This window comes from Piliocolobus tephrosceles, chromosome 1, assembly GCF_002776525.5.
Source record: "Piliocolobus tephrosceles isolate RC106 chromosome 1, ASM277652v3, whole genome shotgun sequence".
NCBI classification, from domain to species: Eukaryota; Metazoa; Chordata; class Mammalia; order Primates; family Cercopithecidae; genus Piliocolobus; species Piliocolobus tephrosceles.
The window spans coordinates 205,876,536-205,894,718 of NC_045434.1; the positions used below are offsets into that span (position 1 = coordinate 205,876,536).

General features: G+C 47.9%; 1 protein-coding gene and 1 pseudogene across 7 annotated transcripts in view; one reads left to right on the forward strand and one right to left on the reverse strand.

Moving 5' to 3' along the window:
- SZRD1 (SUZ RNA binding domain containing 1) overlaps nt 1-17,531 on the reverse strand; it is a 33,591-nt gene extending 16,060 nt beyond the window's left edge. For 4 of the 7 annotated variants that reach the window (XM_023193515.1, XM_023193514.1, XM_023193512.1 and 1 more), the window contains exon 1: nt 17,254-17,531. In XM_023193515.1, coding sequence (XP_023049283.1) covers nt 17,254-17,297 — 44 coding nt within the window. In that variant the 5' untranslated portion in view covers nt 17,298-17,531. The remainder of the gene's footprint in view (nt 1-17,253) is intronic. The other 3 variants (XM_023193513.2, XM_023193511.1, XM_023193516.2) reach the window with 2 other exon arrangements.
- Nucleotides 15,010-15,400, forward strand: LOC111527295 (annotated as a pseudogene).
- Nucleotides 17,532-18,183: the final 652 nt, after the last annotated feature.

Consider the following 18,183-nt stretch of genomic DNA (forward strand, 5'->3'; position numbering starts at 1 on the left):
AAAAAAAAAAAAAAAAACTCAAGCCTGTAATCCCAGCACTTTGGGAGGCCGAGACGGGCGGATCACGAGGTCAGGAGATCGAGACCATCCTGGCTAACACAGTGAAACCCCGTCTCTACTAAAAAATACAAAAAAAAAAAAACTAGCCGGGCGAGGTGGCGGGCGCCTGTAGTCCCAGCTACTCGGGAGGCTGAGGCAGGAGAATGGCATAAACCCAGGAGGCGGAGCTTGCAGTGAGCTGAGATCCGGCCACTGCACTCCAGCCTGGGCGACAGAGCGAGACTCCGTCTCAAAAAAACAAAACAAAACAACTGTAATCCCAGCACTTTGGGAGGCCGAGACGGGCGGATCACAAGGTCAGGAGATCCAGACCATCCTGGCTAACACGGTGAAACCCCGTCTCTACTAAAAAATATATAAAACTAGCCGGGCGAGGTGGCGCATGCCTGTAGTCCCAGCTACTCGGGAGGCTGAGGCAGGAGAATGGCATAAACCCGGGAGGCGGAGCTTGCAGTGAGCTGAGATGGCGTCACGGCACTCCAGCCTGGCCGACAGAGCTAGACTCCGTCTCAAAACAAAACAACAAAAAAACAAACACATGTGTCCCTGCTGTACATCTTTTGTCAATAGAGCACCTTAAGAACTCAAGGCGCAGGCTGTTTACTGATGTGCAAAAACTGGTCTGGTAAGCCATGTTTGTCACGCTGGCATTAGCAGCAACTAGCAGTTACCCAGTGTCCAGTGCTCTCTGCTCAGGCCCTGCTCTGAAAAACATTCACCACCTCACATCAATGCAGCTCTCTAAGCCCCACCATCCCACTTAACCCTGTTGCCAATGACTTCCTCTGCTGCCAAATTCAATGGTAAATTCCAAATCCTCATTTTCACTCGACCTCTCAGCAGCATCGGACACTGCTTAATCCTCTTCGTTAAAGCATTTCCTTTCTCAGCCTCCCAGACACCACTCCCCTGACTTCCTTCTACCTTCCTGGTGTGTGTCTCCTTCCCACACTCTCTATGTGATTTCTCCTAAAACAGAATAGCTCCCCTACTCTCTCCCAAGCCCTGGAGGCTGGTGGACCCGACTCCTCCTCCTCTGTGTCTACCCTGGCTTAAGTGATGTCATCTAGTTCCTCAGCTTTGTAAACACTGATATACAACTGTGGACTCAACATTCCCATTTGGATTTCAAAAGGTACCTGATTTATCATGTCCAAAACCAAACTCACAATTTCACCCACTCACCCAAGCCTGCTCCTCTCATTCCTCCACCTACCCCATCTCAGCAAATCCAGTCTTCTAGTGGTTCAGGGACTTGGGAGTGAGTCATCTCCAATGCCTCTTTCACACACTAATTCATCAGATCTTAGTAGTTCTACTTTCAAAACATATCTCGCATCTTCAACACTCCTGTTGCTACCATCCTGCTCCAAAACACCAACAGCCCATGAACGGACAGGTGGAAAAGCATCCCAATCAGTCTCTGTGCTTCCACCCTTGCCCCTAGTTTATTTTCCACCTAGCAGCCAGAGCTAGCCTTTTAAAAACCAAGCTATGCCGGGCACAGTGGCTCATGCCTGTAATCCCAGCACTTTGGGAGGCCGAGGTGGGTGGATCACCTGAGGTCAGGAGTTCCAGACCAGCCTGGGCAACATGGTGAAACCCCATCTCTACTAAAAACACAAAAATTAGCTGGGCATGGTGGTGTGTGCCTGTAGTCCCAGCTATTCAGGAGGCTGAGGCAGGAGGATCGCTTGAACCCAGGAGGCGGAGGCTGCAGTGAGCTGAGATCAGGCCACTGCACTCCAGCCTGGGTGACAGACAAGACCCTGCCTCAAAAAAAAAAAAAAAAAAAAAAAAAAAAAATCCACCCATGCTAGCCCCTGCTCAGCACCCTCTCCTGGTGCTACTTCAAGGTGATATCCATCTTGGTCTACTAGTCTCCACTAAGTCTAGCTATCCACTACCTCTGACCTCATCTCCTACCTCTCTCCCCCATCAAGCACGGCCACCACGTTGGTCCCATTGTTCCTCAAACAAAACAATCATGCTGCAGCCTCTGGGCCTTAGCATTTGCTGTTCCATCTGCCTAGAATGCACTTCAACCAGCTTCTTTTTTGTTGTTGTTGTTTTGAGATGGAGTCTTGCTCTGTCGCCCAAACTGGAGTTCAGTGGCACGACCTCAGCTCACCGCAACCTCCGCCTCCTGGGTTCAAGTGATTCTCCTGTCTCAGCCTCTCAAGTAGCTGGGATTACAGGCACCTGCCACCAAGCCTGGCTAATTTTTTTGTATTTTTGTAGAAATGGGTTTTCACCATGTTAACCAGGCTGTCGAACTCCTGACCTCAAGTAATCCACCCGCCTCAGCCTCCCAAAGTGCTGGGATTACAGGTGTGAGCCACCACGCCCAACATTATTTTTTACTTTTATTATTTTTAAGAAACAAGTTCTTGCTCTGTTGCTCAAACTACAGTGCAATGGTGCAATCACAGCTCACTGCAGCCTCACACTCCGGGACTCAAGAGATCCTTCAAGTGATCCTTCCGTGTGGGTCTCCTGAGCAGCTGGAATTATAGACATGTGCCACCACACCTGGCTAGTTTTTTCTTTTTCTTCTTCTCTTTTTTTTTTAATGAGACGGTGTCTGGATCTGCTGACCAGGCTGGAGTGCAGTGATGCAATCATAGCTCACTGTAGCCTTGATTTCCTGGACTCAAGCCATCTGCCTCAGCCTCCCGAGCAGCTGGAATTACAGGCACGTGCCACCATGCCCAGCTATTTTTTCTTTAAAAAAAAAAAAAAAAAAAAAAGATGAGGTGCTGGGTGCCGTGGCTCACATCTGTAATCCCAGCACTTTGGAAGGCCAAGGCAGGCGGATTGCTTGAGCTCAGGAGTTTGAGACCAGCCTGGTCAATATGGTAAAACCCCGTGTCTACAAATACAAAAATTAGCCAGGTGGCCAAGCGCGGTGGCTCACATCTGTAATTCCAGCACTTTGGAAGCCCGAGGCGGGCAGATCACCTGACTTCGGGAGTTCGAGACCAGACTGACCAACATGGAGAAATCCCGTCTCTACTGAAAATACAAAATTAGCCAGGTGTGGTAGCATGTGCCTGTAATTCCAGCTACTTGGGAGGCTGAGGCAGGAGAATCACTTGAACCTGGGAGGCGGAGGTTGCGGTAAGCCGAGATTATGCCACTGCACTCCAGCAGCCTGGGCAGCAAGAGCGAAACTCCATCTCAAAAAAAAAAAAAAAAAAGCCAAGTGGCACATGCTTGTAATCCCAGCTGCTTGGGAGGTTGAGGCAGGAGGATCACTTGAACCTGGGAGGAGGTTGCAGTGAGCTGAGATCATGCCACTGCACTCCAGCCTGGGTGACAGAGTGAGATTCCATCTCAAAAATAAATGAACAAAAGAGATGAGCATCTCTCTATGTTGCTCAGGCTGGTCTCAAACTCCTGTCCTCAAGCGATCCTCCTGCCTCAGTCTCCCGAGTAGATGGGAATACAGCCACGCACCACCTTGCCTGCCTCTGACCATTTTTTGTAAGATGGCAATTCCACCACAGTCACTTTCTAAGACCCTTAATCTGTTTTACTTTTCTTTATTGAGTGGTACATAAAACACTTATTGTTTTTTTTTTTTTTTTTTTGAGGCGGAGTCTCGCTCTGTCGCCCGGACTGAAGTGCAGTGGCCGGATCTCAGCTCACTGCAAGCTCCGCCTCCCGGGTTCACGCCATTCTCCTGCCTCAGCCTCCCAAGTAGCTGGGACTACAGGCGCCCGCCACTTTGCCCGGCTAGTTTTTGTATTGTTAGTAGAGACGGGGTTTCACCGTGTTAGCCAGGATGGTCTCGATCTCCTGACCTCGTGATCCGCCCGTCTCGGCCTCCCAAAGTGCTGGGATTACAGGCTTGAGCCACCGCGCCCGGCCAAAACACTTATTGTTTATTGTCCATCTTTCCCCAGTAGAAAGTCAGCCTTATGAGAGCAGAAACTTCATTCACTGCATTTGTCCAGTGTCTAAAATAGTACCCAACACACAAATTAAAGAACAATCACCAGCCTGGCCAACATAGTGAAACCCGGTCTCTACTAAAAATACAAAAAATTAGCAGGGTGTGGTGACTGGCGCAGGGAGGCTGAGGCAGGAGAACTGCTTGAACCCGAGAGGCAGAGGTTTCAGTGAGCCAAAACTGCGCCACTGCACTCCAGCCTGGGCAACAGAGCGAGACTCCGTCTCAAAAAAAAAAAAAAAATCTTAAAGAAACAGGATTTTATAGATATATCTAGATTTTACAAATGAAGAGGAATCAATTCAGACAGGTTATATAATTTGACCATGGTTTCACAGCTAGTATGAAGTGGAGCCAGAATTTGAACTGGATATATCTGGATCCAGTTGACAAATGACACTATCCATATTCAAAATCAGAGCTAAGGCTGCCTTAGGCATTTCTTGGCCAAAAAACAGGTATTATGTCCTCCCTTTACCACCTCTAATCTTCGCTACAACCCGTGGGTGGTCCACCAGCCTTGCTGCATACCCAGAAATTAAGTGATTTGCCTATGACTGCACAACTATGCACAACTAGTAAGTGATAGAACTGAACCCTAAATCTCAAGAAGGGGAAGCGAAAAAGTTCAGGAGAGTAGCAGACAGGTGGTATCAGGAACTAAGAAAGCAGTGCAGTGGCTCACGTCTGCAATCCCAACACTTTGGGAGGCCGAGGCAGGTGGATCCCCTGAGGTCAGGAGTTCGAGACCAGCCTGGTCAAAATAGCAAAACCTCCTCTCTACCAAAAATACAAAAATTAGCTGGGCGTGATAGCACGTGCCTGTAATCCCAGCTACTCGGGAAGCTGAGGCAGGAGAATTGCTTGAACCCGGAGGGTGGAGGTTGTTATGAGCCGAGATTGCACCACTTCACTCCAGCCGGCAAGACTCTGTCTCAAAAAATAAAAAAGGATAAGGGTTGACCATTCTGCCTGCTGCTACACCTCAGGCCAGGTCAGCGCAAGCCCAGGTTTCCTAAGGCCTATAGCAGTAACAGACAAAAACAAGGCTCCGAGCTTAAAGCTATAAAGAAGTTGCCAAAAGCACGGTGGCTCATACCTGTAATCCCAACACTTTGGGAGGCTGATGTGGGTGGATCACCTGAGGTCAAAAGTTTAAGACCAGACTGGCCAACATGGTGAAACTCCGTCTCTTATAAAAATACAAAAATTAGCCAAGTGTCACAGTGGCCGGTGCCTGTAATTCCAGCTACTCGGAAGGCTGAGGCAGGAGAATTAGCTCAAACCTGGCAGGTGGAGGTTGCAGTGAGCTGATCACACCACTGCACTCCAGCCTGCACAGAGCAAGACTCCATCTCAAAAAAAAAAAAAAAAGGCCGGGCGCGGTGGCTCAAGCCTGTAATCCCAGCACTTTGGGAGGCCGAGACGGGTGGATCACAAGGTCAGGAGATCGAGACCATCCTGGCTAACACAGTGAAACCCCGTCTCTACTAAAAAATATAAAAAACTAGCCGGGCGAGGTGGTAGTCCCAGCTACCCAGGAGGCTGAGGCAGGAGAATGGCGTGAACCCGGGAGGCGGAGCTTGCAGTGAGCTGAGATCCGGCCACTGCACTCCAGCCTGGGCGACAGAGCCAGACTCCGTCTCAAAAAAAAAAAAAGGAGTTGCCAAAGGGAAATAATTCTTCAGCAGCAACCAGGCCTAGCAGTTTAGATGTATCCCAGGCTAGAAAGCCTCAAAAACTTTGCAGATGCTATCTTGAGACAATGTATTGTTTTGAGTGCCTCTTTAAACTGTCTCCATGCTGGGGGGATACATTCAGCCCATACCTGAAAGTAACAGGATAAGCAGATGTAATTGTGAAGAGTCTTGCCCTGGAAATAAAATGGGGTCCAATCTAATGGGGCTCCTGCTTTCTCTGTGTTTCTGTAAATGCTTCTCCCTGTTGGTTTTCGTACAACACTAAGCAATACAACTCTCAGAAGAGAGAGTATGTTAGTCCTCAGGAGCAGCAAGAAAGTAACCCTTCAGCCAATCTTAGGAACCCTGAACCCAAACCAGACAGAGGCTACACTGTGAGTGGCTGCAGAGCCGGGAACAATGCCTTCACACTCAGAGCAATGGCATTCTCAGCTCCAACATCCACCTGTGAATGATGCTTTACTAAGTGTTTTAACTCTCACTACCAGGCAAGGAAAATTCTATTCAGTTTCAGGAGAATGATGTGGACAGAAGGGTAGGTAGTGATTTGCCCAAAAATCAGAGCAGGCATTTAAATCCCAATTTTCTCACCTACTGCCATTGATGGAGAAAAGTAGGCCATTAACTGGCAGAGGGAACCTAACCTTTCTTGCTTTTTTTTTTTTTTTGAAACAGAGTATCACTCTGTGGTGATCTTGGCTAACTGCAACCTCTGCCTCCCTAGTTCAAGCAATTCCCCTGCCTCAGCCTCCTGAGTAGCTGAGATTACAGGCGCAGACCACCACGTCCGGCTAATTTTTTTGTATTTTTAGTAGTGACGGGGTTTCACCATGTTGGCCAGACTGGTCTCAAACTCCTGACCTCAGGCAATCCACCTGCCTCGGCTTCCCAAAGTGCTGGGATTACAGGTATGACCCACTCTTGCTACCTTTTATCATGACCACAAGGCTCCTCTCCCAAAGGAAATATCAGGCATTACTGACTTTGGAGGATAAAACAAAGACACTATTACCCTCATCCACCAGATTTCACTTTAACACCCAAGGGTGCCCTCATCAAATCCCAGTTAGAATCACCAGCACTCAGCAGGGGCAGCAAACACAATGCCCCCAAGCCCAAATGGCTAAAGCAGGCAGGATGGAACACAAGACGTAACAATTGGCCGGGCGCGGTGGCTCAAGCCTGTAATCCCAGTACTTTGGGAGGCCGAGACGGGTGGATCACGAGGTCAGGAGATCGAGACCATCCTGGCTAACATGGTGAAACCCCGTCTCTACTAAAAAATACAAAAAAAACTAGCCGGGCGACCTGGCGGGCGCCTGTAGTCCCAGCTACTCGGGAGGCTGAGGCAGGAGAATGGCGTAAACCCAGGAGGCGAAGCTTGCAGTGAGCTGAGATCCGGCCACTGCACTCCAGCCTGGGTGGCAGAGTAAGACTCCGTCTCAAAAAAAAAAAAAAAAAAAGACGTAACAATAGGTAAATGAGGATTGCAGGAGAGAGCAGAGGATAGGACAGCAGAGTCCAATCAACACCCAGTAAAGGCATTCAAGTTCAATATTTTAAAATCCTGCCGGCTGGGTGCAGTGGTTCATGCATCTGTACTCCCAGCTACTCAGGAGGAGACTGAGGTGGGAGGATCACTTGAAGCCATGAGTTCCAGACCAATCTGGGTAACAAGGAAAGACCACCGACCCCTCCATCTAAAAATCCTCAGCAACTTTTGTTTGTTTGTTTGTTTGTTTAGAGACAGAGTCTTGCTCTGTCACCCAGGCTGGAGTGCTTGAGGTCAGGAGTTTCAGACCAGCCTGGCCAACATGGTGAAACCCTGTCTCTACTGAAAATACAAAACTTAGCCAGGCATGATGGCAGATGCCTGTAACCCCAGCTACTTGGGAGGCTGAGGCAGGAGAATCGTTTGAACCTGGGAGGCGGAGGTTGCAGTGAGCCAAGACTGTGCCACTGCACTCCAGCCTTTGGCCTCCCAAAGTGCTGGGATTACAGGCGTGACCCAATGGACCCAGCCCAAAATTATTTATATTATCTTTTTCCACTTGGCCAATGTTAAAAAGTTATTTCTCATTTATGATCAAGATTTCGACCAGCATCTCACTTGTAGTCACCGTTCTTAGTATCATGACTGTCAGCAGGATTATCACTTGGCTCTTGAGGACTGAGTTCAAACTTCTCAGAGATGCACAGTTTATGAGCTCATCCAGGCTACGGAGGCAGGAGGTCAATCCCAGGTGAAAACAAATGAAATGCTTCAAAGGAACTAGCAACTAAGCATCCTAAAGCACTTAACTAGTTAATTATCTGGTGAGAAGCAAATGTAAACAAACTGCTCCAAAAAAGGTCCCTGGAGAGTGTGGGCTCAGGCCAGCAAGGCCTAACAGCGGGGGCTGGACCGACCCACATTTCCTCCCCAGGACCAGGAATAATAGCGCCTACACTTCACAAGGTCACTGATGATGACTGTAAAAATGCACTCCCCCTGGGCTGTACGCAGCCATACAACATATATCTTAGAAGCTCTTTCAAAAAGGGCCTGAGGGACTTGGGAGCTTCCCACAGGCTCAGCTCTTGCTTGCCAGTGAGATGAACAACTAGATAGCAGAAACACTACTGACATATGGAAGGTCACAAATGTTTTTATAAGCTGGGAAGGGCTGGGCTGGGAATTGTTCTCAAGGTCAATGAAGAGTGGTGACAGTCCTGACCTTTCCAGACCCAAGTCATACTTTCCTTCTATACAATCTCATCTAATCACCATGGCCCCTGAAGAATGCAATTTTAGCTGTACATATTTATTATTTCTTTTAGAAAGATATGACTGTTATTTCCTGTGTTCCTTTCACAAGGGAATGAGTTTGTTGGGGGGAGGGGCTGGCTTACTACTGTGAGGGGCATTTTGAAGTGTCTTACCGTCAAGGACAAGATTCTCTGTCTCGGAATGGGCGCGATGGCTCATGCCTGTAATCCTAACAGTTTGGGAAGCTGATGTGGGCAGATTGCCTGAGCTCAGGAGTTCTGAACCAGCCGGGGCAACATGGTGAAACCCATCTCTACTGAAATACAAAACATTAGTCGGGCATGGTGACACGCGCCTGTAGTCCCAACTACTTGGGAGGGTGAGGCATGAGAATTGCTTGAACCCGTAAGGCAGAGGTTCAGTGAGCAGAAATTGCACCACTGCACTCTAGCCTGGGCAACAGAGAAACTCCTTCCCAAAAAAAAAGAAAAAAAAATTATCTGTCTCCATACAGACTATTGGGGTTTGTTGCTAATTTCTGTGGGGCATGGTTTTACCTTAATATCCTGCACAGAGCTAGATGTTAAAGAGAAGGATGCTTGGTAGGAGCAAAGTTTTAAGAAAAACACTCAAAGGCCGGGCGCGGTGGCTCACGCCTGTAATACCAGCATTTTGGGAGGCCGAGGCGGGCGGATCACGAGGTCACAAATTTGAGACCGGCCTGGCCAACACAGTGAAACCCCATCTCTACTAAAAGTGGCGGGCACCTGTAATCCCAGCTACTTGGGAGGCTGAGGTAGGAGAACCGCTTGAACCTGGGAGACAGAGGTCGCAGCGAGCCGAGATCATGCCACTGCACTCCAGCCTCAGCGACAGAGCTAGACTCCGTCTCAAAACAAAACAAAACAAAAACACTCAAGAAGAGAAATCTCTATGGTTACTACATTAATTTTTTTTTTTTTTTTAAATACTTTGGCCACAGATTTAAGTAGCTAAACTCAACCTTCTCCTAGGAAACCAACAGGTCCGTAGTCTTCCTGACAGAACACACCTTATAGAGGCTAGCTACCTGATACAGCCAGAAACTGATGCTAGCTGTTGGGGGCCCACAGCAGTGGAGAGGTGGAAACTGCAAAGGGCTGGCCCCTGGAATGTTTTGAGTCATCAGACCTAGACAACCATGACTTTTCTCTGCAGGACTGTACCAACAGTTTTAGAAAGATGCGCTAAATCCTCTCCTGTCACAGAAGTAAAAACAAGAAGGCCTGTGATTGCTGGAATTTGTAGCCCATGGCAACCATGGCAGCTCTCTTGATACCCAGAGCACGCTGGGAACAGGCCCTCCCATGCAGACAATGAAAAAAGGGCTGAGAAGTTACTAGTGAAAAGCTCATTATCCGCCTTTCTTTGAAGCCACAGTGAAACCAACCTTTTTCCAGAGTTCCAGAGAGAGACTGCTCAGCAGAATCATGCCTAAATTGCCCAACTGCTTCACAGAAAGCCCCTTCTGAGGACATCACAGTCCATAAGGCTCAACCTTTCCAAAAAGACTAGCACCAGCTGAGAGGTGGCCCCTTTAGGCATGGTATATCTGGAACTGTGCTTTCTGTGATACCACAAATCTTAAATGCCTTCTTTTTACTAAAGGGACAGACATAAAGAAATCGGCACAGATAGCCTCAAACTAACTCATCTGTTTTTTCCCACTACCCATAGCCTTTTTTGTTGTTTTGTTGTACATGTTCCAAAACAGCAGCAGCTACAGGAAGCACTGGGGACCCCACAGTAAAGTGGCAGTCACATTTTGGAGAGAATGGCCTCTTCTCCAAAGAAAGAGAAGAAAATCAAAGTTCTGATCTCCTGAATTTAATCTAACTACGGGCCGGGTGTGGTGGCTCACACCTGCAATCCCAGCACTCTGGGAGGCTGAAACGGGAGGATCGCTTATGTCCAGACATTCGAGACCAACACGGGCAACATGGTGAGACCCTGTCTCTACAAAAAATAAAAAATAATCAGGTGTAGTGGTGCACACCTGTAGTCCCAGCTACTCAGGAGGTTGAGGTTGAAGTGGGAGGATCACTTGAGCCTGGGAGGTCGAGACTGCAGTGAGCCATCGTCGCACCACTGCGCTCAGCCTGGGTGACAGAGTGAGACCCTGTCTCAAAAAAAAAAGTTTTTTGAGACCCTGTCTCAAAAAAAAAAGCCACACCTGGCTAATTTTGTATTTTTAGTAGAGACAGGATTTCTCCATGTTGGTCAAGCTGTTCTCAAACTCCCAACCTCAGGTGATCCACCCGCCTCAGCCTCCCAAAGTGCTGGGATTACAGGCGTGAGCCACTGTGCCCGACAAAAAATTTTAAAAATAAATAAATAACTCTAACTATATCACGCTTCTGCTAAAAAAAAAAAAAAAAAATAGTTCAAAGCTCCTTGCACTTTCAGGACAAAGTTCAAGCTTCCAGAACCAAGTACCAAGAAGCCTTTCCCAATCTGGCCCCCTACATACCTCTGTGTTCTCATCTCTTTCCACTCAACCCTGCCAACCCTCTCCCCTTCAGCCAGAAGGAAATACTTGTAGCCCTCCCAATGCTGCATATTTGTCTCTCTCGGCCTCCTCATCCATGCCTGCTTTGGCCCTACACTCTACCTGCCACTCCCAGACTTACCACTGCTTAATTCAACTGATCTTTCAAATCTTAACTTAGGCATCCTCTTCTCTACAAGACCTTCTCTGATCCAGCCATGGTACCCCACTTATGCCTCTTCCTGAAGGTGTTGCTGGACCTGACTCCCCCACTAAACTGGGTCTCCATGCCTGGTATGCAACAGTTATTTAATGTTTAATGACACCTTCCTATGGACTCATACACCATCCAGCATCACTGATGGGGCAATGTTTGGATAACTAGCTCATGGGGGTAGAAAGTAAACATACATTTCAATTCTTTTTTTTTTTTTTTTTTTTTTTTTGAGACGGAGTCTCGCTCTGTCGCCCAGGCTGGAGTGCAGTGGCCGGATCTCAGCTCACTGCAACCTCTGCCTCCCGGGTTCAGGCCATTCTCCTGCCTCAGCCTTCCGAGTAGCTGGGACTATAAGCGCCCGCCACCGCGCCCGGCTAGTTTTTTTATAATTTTCAGTAGAGATGGGGTTTCACCGTGTTAGCCAGGATGGTCTTGATCTCCTGACCTCGTGATCCGCCCGTCTCAGCCTCCCAAAGTGCTGGGATTACAGGCTTGAGCCACTGCGCCCGGCCACATTTCAATTCTTAATCCAGAAAACCAATCATCCTTTAACTTACTCAAGATGCAGTTTCAAGCTGCATGCCTTGACCTTGAGAAAAAGAATAAAAGGAAACTTGCAAGATATAGGGAAATCAGAGAGGCTGTCAATGCTTTATAATAACCACTGGTCCAATTACATGTATGTATCATGTGCTGCCTTCCCTTAGCTGGGTTAGCTCATTAGCAACACTATGAACTAGGCCTCTTGTGTGTGTGTGTGTGTGTGTGTGTGTGTGTGTGTGTGTTTTTAAAGACAGAGTCTCACTCTGTCGCCCAGGTTTGATGATCTCTGCTCACTGCAACCTCCACCTCCCAGGTTCAAGAGATTCTCCTGCCTCAGCCTCTGGAGTAGCTGGGATTACAGGTACCCACCACCATGCCCAGCTAATTTTTGTATTTTTAGTAGAGATGGGGTTTCACCATGTTGGCCAGGCTGGTCTTGAACTCCTGACCTCAGGTGATCTGTCCACCTCGGCCTCCCAAAGTGCTGGGATTACAGGCGTGAGCCACCACGCCTGGCATATTTTATTGATTGTCTTAAACAATGGGGGATGTAGGACGAAACCCTGTCTCAAAAAAAAAAGAAAAAGAAAAAAGTGTTTGCCATACTAACTAAAAGCAAAAAACCTATTTACAGAATATGTGAGGGACTTCTCAGTCAATCTTTCTCTAAATTACACAATAGGATTTGATACTAAGAATTCGGAAGTTATACAGGAAACAATGACCTCAGATGACTCACATACAAAAAAATTCTTCCAGGCTAGGCAGCACGGCAAGACCCTGTGTCTACAAAAAAAATTGTTTTAAATTAGCCAGGCACGTAGTGGTACACGCCTGTGGACCCAGCTACTCAGGAGGCTGAAGCTTGCAGTGTCCTGAGTAGCTGGGTCCACAGGCGTGTGCTGTACTTCCACCACCGTGCTCCAACCTTGGCAACAGAGCAAGACCCTCCTCTGTATTAAGAAAGGGGCTGGGCGCAATGGCTAACGCCTGTAATCCCAGCACTTTGGGAGGCCGAGGCGTGCGGATCACGAGGTCAGGAGATCGAGACCATCCTGGCTAACACGGTGAAACCCCGTCTCTACTAAAAATACAAAAAATTAGCTGGGCGTAGTGGCGGGCGCCTGCAGTACCAGCTACTCTGGAGGCTGAGCCAGGAGAATGGTGTGAACCCGGGAGGCAGAGCTTGCAGTGAGCTGAGATCGCGCCACTGCACTGCAGCCTGGGCGACAGAGGAAGACTCTGTCTCAAAAAAAAAAAAAAAAAAAAAAGAAAAGAAAGGAAGGAAGGGAGGGGAGCAGAGAGAGGGCAGTGGAGGGGAGGGGAAGAGGGAGGGGAGGGGAGAAATTCTACATGATGTCAAAAAATTTTTGGCTGGGCATGGTGGCTCACACCTGTAATCCCAGCACCTTGGGAGGCCGAGGCAGGTGGAGACTGCTTGAGGAGGAAATTGCCTGAGACTGCAGTGAGTGTTCTCCACGGCACCCTAGCCTGGGCAACAGAGCAAGACCCTGTCTCAAAAAAAAAGAAAAAAGAAAAAAATTTTCTTGTGGTGTTGGAGGGCAGGTATCTCCAAAATCCTTTACTTTCAAGGATTAGAACTGCCTCTGGATTTTTGTGGAGTTTCAATATTCACATTTAGGTTACTAGTCTTCACCCAGCTTTGTTGGGTGTTTGTTGTTTTGGAATAGGGTATTCAAAGCTCATTACCAGTAGGAAGAGGGGATCACCTGAAGCCAAGCCTCTTACATATACAATTGCCTATGTATGAAAGACATGTATAGCCTGCAGTCAGTTGGTTTCCCAACGATGTGGACATATCATCTCCCTGGCTCCCCTCTTTCAAAAGTGCATATTTACAAGAACCTTTGTGAAATTTGAAAAGGGAATCAAATTCAAGACAGCGTTCAAATATAAGCCCAGACAAACTATTAAAAATGAAAGGTGGCTGAGGATGGTGGCTCATGCCTGTAATCCTAGAACTCTGGGAGGCTGAGGCGGGAGGACTGCTAGAGCCCAAGAATTCAAGGTTGCAGTAAGCTATGATTATGCCACTGCACTTCAGCCTGGAAAACTAAATGAGACCCTGTATCTAAAGTAAATAAATAAATAAATATATATATATATATATATATATATGAATAAAATGAAAGCTGCCAGGCCCAGTGGCACATGCCAATGATCTACTGGGAGGCCCAGGAGTTCCAGCCCAGCCTGGGCAACCCCATCTCAAAAAACAAACAAACAAACAAACAACAACACCACCAACAAAAGGCCAGGCGCAGTGGCTCATACCTGTAATCCCAGCACTTTGGGAGCCCAAGGCAGGAGGATCACTTGAGGCCAGGAGTTCGAGGCCAGCCTGGCCAACATGGTGAAACCCCGTCTCTACTAAAAATACAAAAATTAGCTGGGCGTGGTGGTGGGCGCCTTGTGATCCCAGCTACTCAGGAGGCTGAAGCAGGAGAATCGCTTGAACCTAGGAAGTGGAGGTTGCAGTGAGATGAGATTGAGCCACTGCACTCCAGCCTGGGCAATGGAGGAAAAACTTGTCTCAAAAAAAAAAAAAAAAAAAAAAAGGAAAGGAAAAGAAAGAACACCCAATTTCCAAATTTCCACATGTGCCCAGGTAGAGAGGGAGCAGCAAAATGCTAGAGAAAAAAAATCCCAGCCTTGAAATCAGATAGGCTTGGGATCAAATCCCAGCTTCCCCCACTTACTATCTGTGTGATCTTGTGCGAAACTTCCATTTCCTTGTCTATAAAAGGACAATGCCTCAACAGGTTGTTTCAAGGATTCAATTAAATAAGATATATTAGAGAACCTGCATTTTGGCAGAGGTGTTCATCATGCCAATAAAGCAAAGTTTGTGTTCCACCTCTGTACTTTTTTTTTTTTTGAGACGGAGTTGCACTCTTGTTGCCTAGGCTGGAGTGCAATGGCATGATCTCAACTCACTACAACCTCCGCCTCCCAGGTTTAAGCAATTCTCCTGCCTCAGCCTCCCAAGTAGCTGGGATTACAGGTATGTGTCATCACATCCGGTTAATTTTTGTATTTTTAGTAGAGACAGGGTTTCACCATGTTGGCAAGGCTGGTCTCGAACTCCTGACCTCGGGTGAACCACCCACCTCAGCCTCCCACGGTGCTGGGATTACAGGTGTGAGCCACAGCACCTGGCCGTGGTACATTTTTAAAGGATATTACTAAAGTAAGGGATAGTAGAAAGAACACTGGCTTTCTGCCTCCGCTGCTGCCATGGTTCCTGTGAAAAAGCCTCTGGTGAAGGGGGGCAAAAAAAAGAAGCAGGTTCTCAATCTCAAGTTCACTCTTGATCGCACTCACCCCGTAGAAGATGGAATCATGGATGCTACCAATTTTGAGCAGTTTTTGCAAGAAAAGATCAAAGTGAACAGAAAAGCTGAGAACCTTGGTGGAGGGGTGGTGACCATTGAAAGGAGTAAGCAGCAAGATCAACGTGACATCCGAGGTGCCTTTCTCCAAAAGGTATTTCAAATATCTCACTAAAAAATATTTGAAGAAGAATAATCTACGTGATTGGTTGCTCCTAGTTGCTAACAGCAAAGATAGTTACAAATTACGTTACTTCCAGATCAACCAGGACTAAGAGGAGGAAGATGAGGATTAAATTTCATTTATCTGGAATATTTCGTATAAGTTATTAAATAAAACTTGGGAACCAAAAGAAAAAAGAAAGAACACGGGACAAGCATCAGAAAGACCTAAGTCTCTAAATCTCACATTTCTAGGCTTATTCAGCTATTAAATGGGTGACTGCACTAGCTAATTTCTAATTGACTTAACCATTCTGAAAAAGAAAAGCAAGCCCCAATTTCTGCTGAATCCTATTCATTTTTGTTCATTTGCCTCCAACTTCTCTAACATGAGGAACTTATGACCCTTTGAAACAGGTGGGGAAAACCAAAGAAAGGCCAAGATGCCCAAGAAACGTATCATTTGCATGACATTAAAATTGTAAGCCAAGCTTTTTTATAGGGGATGACATGAGGGGTGTCTGGATGATTCACTCAGATTAGAGGTAGGCAATAAACGCCTGTACCGAAAATGTTGCATTTTCTGGCACAAAGTTACTGGTAAGAACACTGTCTAGCATATAGCAGACACTCAAAAATGCTGGTTGAATGAACAAGGAGCCAACTGACACCTGTTACTCCCTATAAAATCTTTAACTTTCTTAAGCCAAAACTCAAGAAAGATGGTTGTCACATTAAGAACGCTACTAAATATCCTCTGAACGAACTAATCCTTCAAATTCTCAATTATCCTAAATGGAAAAACATAAACAACCGTGAGAGAAATGCTGAACCAGCGGAAAAACTTCAAAGCCAAGTTTCAACATTCCCGTAGAGCTAGATACACCCACTGACTGCTGCCAGGGTCAATTTCCCGGCCTCTTCCAGCGCTCACAAGCACCCTCAAAAAGCGCTTAGGAAAAGAAACCCCAGCGCCTACTCTACCCTGGTACACTCGACTCCTCACACACGTAACCTTTAAGGTGGATGTCAGTGGAGCCAGCATTGAACAGACACGAACATGAGGAGACGAAAAAGGCATCTCCCCATCTTCACCACAGACAAACTTTGAAAAGACCAAATTATTCACGAATCTAAGAGAATTCACAGATCCTGTTTGAGACAAACTATTTTCCTACAGTTTCTGGAGGCAAACAAAAACTCCCAAAACAAGTCGAACGGTCCATCTCCCCACTCCTCTCCCAGGAATGCGCCTGTTTTACATATCACACCCCTCCCTTTGGACTCCCACAAGCGCACTCCTAGACCCTCCCGGGGCCTCGGATCGCTGAGTGGCAGAGGGGACTGTCCGCAGAGCTTTCGGTTGCTTTGGCAGTGTCCCCGTGAGACCTGCCTGCCTGCCCACAAACTCTTCTTGGAGTAAAAGTGAAAGACAAAAAAACCCAGACTCGCCCACCGTGACGGATGGTGGGGGATTTTAGCAGAGTTGAGCAGCCCAAAGAGGACTCAATTTCCTCCCCGCCCTCGGCAGCCTCCTCCCGCTTTCCAGCGAAGCCGGACGTGCGTCCCGGGTCCGCGCAAGCCCCCCCACCCATCCACATGGTGTGTCCCTCACCGTCAGACCACATGAACTTTAAAATGGTGCCTCGGGCCACAGAGCCCGTCGGAAAGAGTCACAGAGGCCCGGGGCCAGTGAGCGGGCGCGGGGGGTCAGGAAAGGAGGCCCCAGGTGGCTGGTGGGGCGCCCCGGGTGACGCGCGCGTTAGCGGGCGGAGGGAGGGGCACCAGGCAAAGGAAAGGAGAGAAATGGATCGCGGCCCCTTTAAGAGGCCTTCACGGCGCTCAGGAACTGGGGGCCTCTCCTCCACCCTCAGCCCGGCGTGTGGGGCCCTTCCTTGGGGAGAACTATCTCCAGACCCGCTCCCCGGAGGCTCCCCTCACGCCAGGTCTCGCCCGGCCCTGCCCTGGGGCGGCGGCTCCTCCTTACCCCGCTGTCTGCCGCCTCTTCCCAGCTCTCAGCGACCTCCTCATCTTCCATCTTACTCGCCGCTTTCCCTCCTCCCCAACCCCCTCCCCGCGCCTGCGCTTTGAAGCGCGCCTCCGTCGCGGGCACAGGCACGCAAGGCTTTACTCAATGGACCCCGCCCGCTGCCTAGCCCGGAAGAGGCGCCAGGCAAGGTCCCAAGAGTACATCGGGGCAGCCATCTTGGAAGGGGGCAGAGAAGGCGGAAAGATGCCATCTTTCTTAAGGGCCAACGCGTTATCCGTCTTACAGAATGGGAGTTCAAGGGAAGTCATCATCTCGAGTACCGGAAGTGTGTTCTTTGGAACCATCTTTTCTAAGGGCAGGCACTTAAAACTTTTTTTTTCTTTTAAAGTGAGTCGTAGTTTTCCTAAACTACAGATAATGGTATCTTCATAATTCTGAAAACATTTTTAAACACCAACAAATCATAAAAAAATCTGCTGATGCAGAAAACATTTTATTATTTCTGATAAGGTGAAAATGATTACATTATTTCCTGCTCATAAAGCAGTATTCTAATCATTTATTAACACCATATCCGCTATCGTAAGGTAAAGACGGTAAAAGATAATATTGCACCTCAGCTGAGACAACCAGTGGGATTCCCAGCTACTAAAGTTCTCCTGGGTCTTTAATGGTAGATAAATACGTTAGTTTTACCTGTAAAAATTATTGGCCAGGCACGGTGGCTCACGCCTGTAATATCAGCACTTTGGGAGGCCGAAGCAGGCAGATTACCTGAGGTCAGGAGTTCAAGACCAGCCTGGCCAACATGATGAAACCCGTCTCTACTGAAAACACGGAGTGGTTATCCCAGCTACTCAGGAGGCTGAGGCAGGAGAATTGCTTGAGCCAGGGAGGCGGAGGTTGCAGTGAGCAGAGATTATGCCA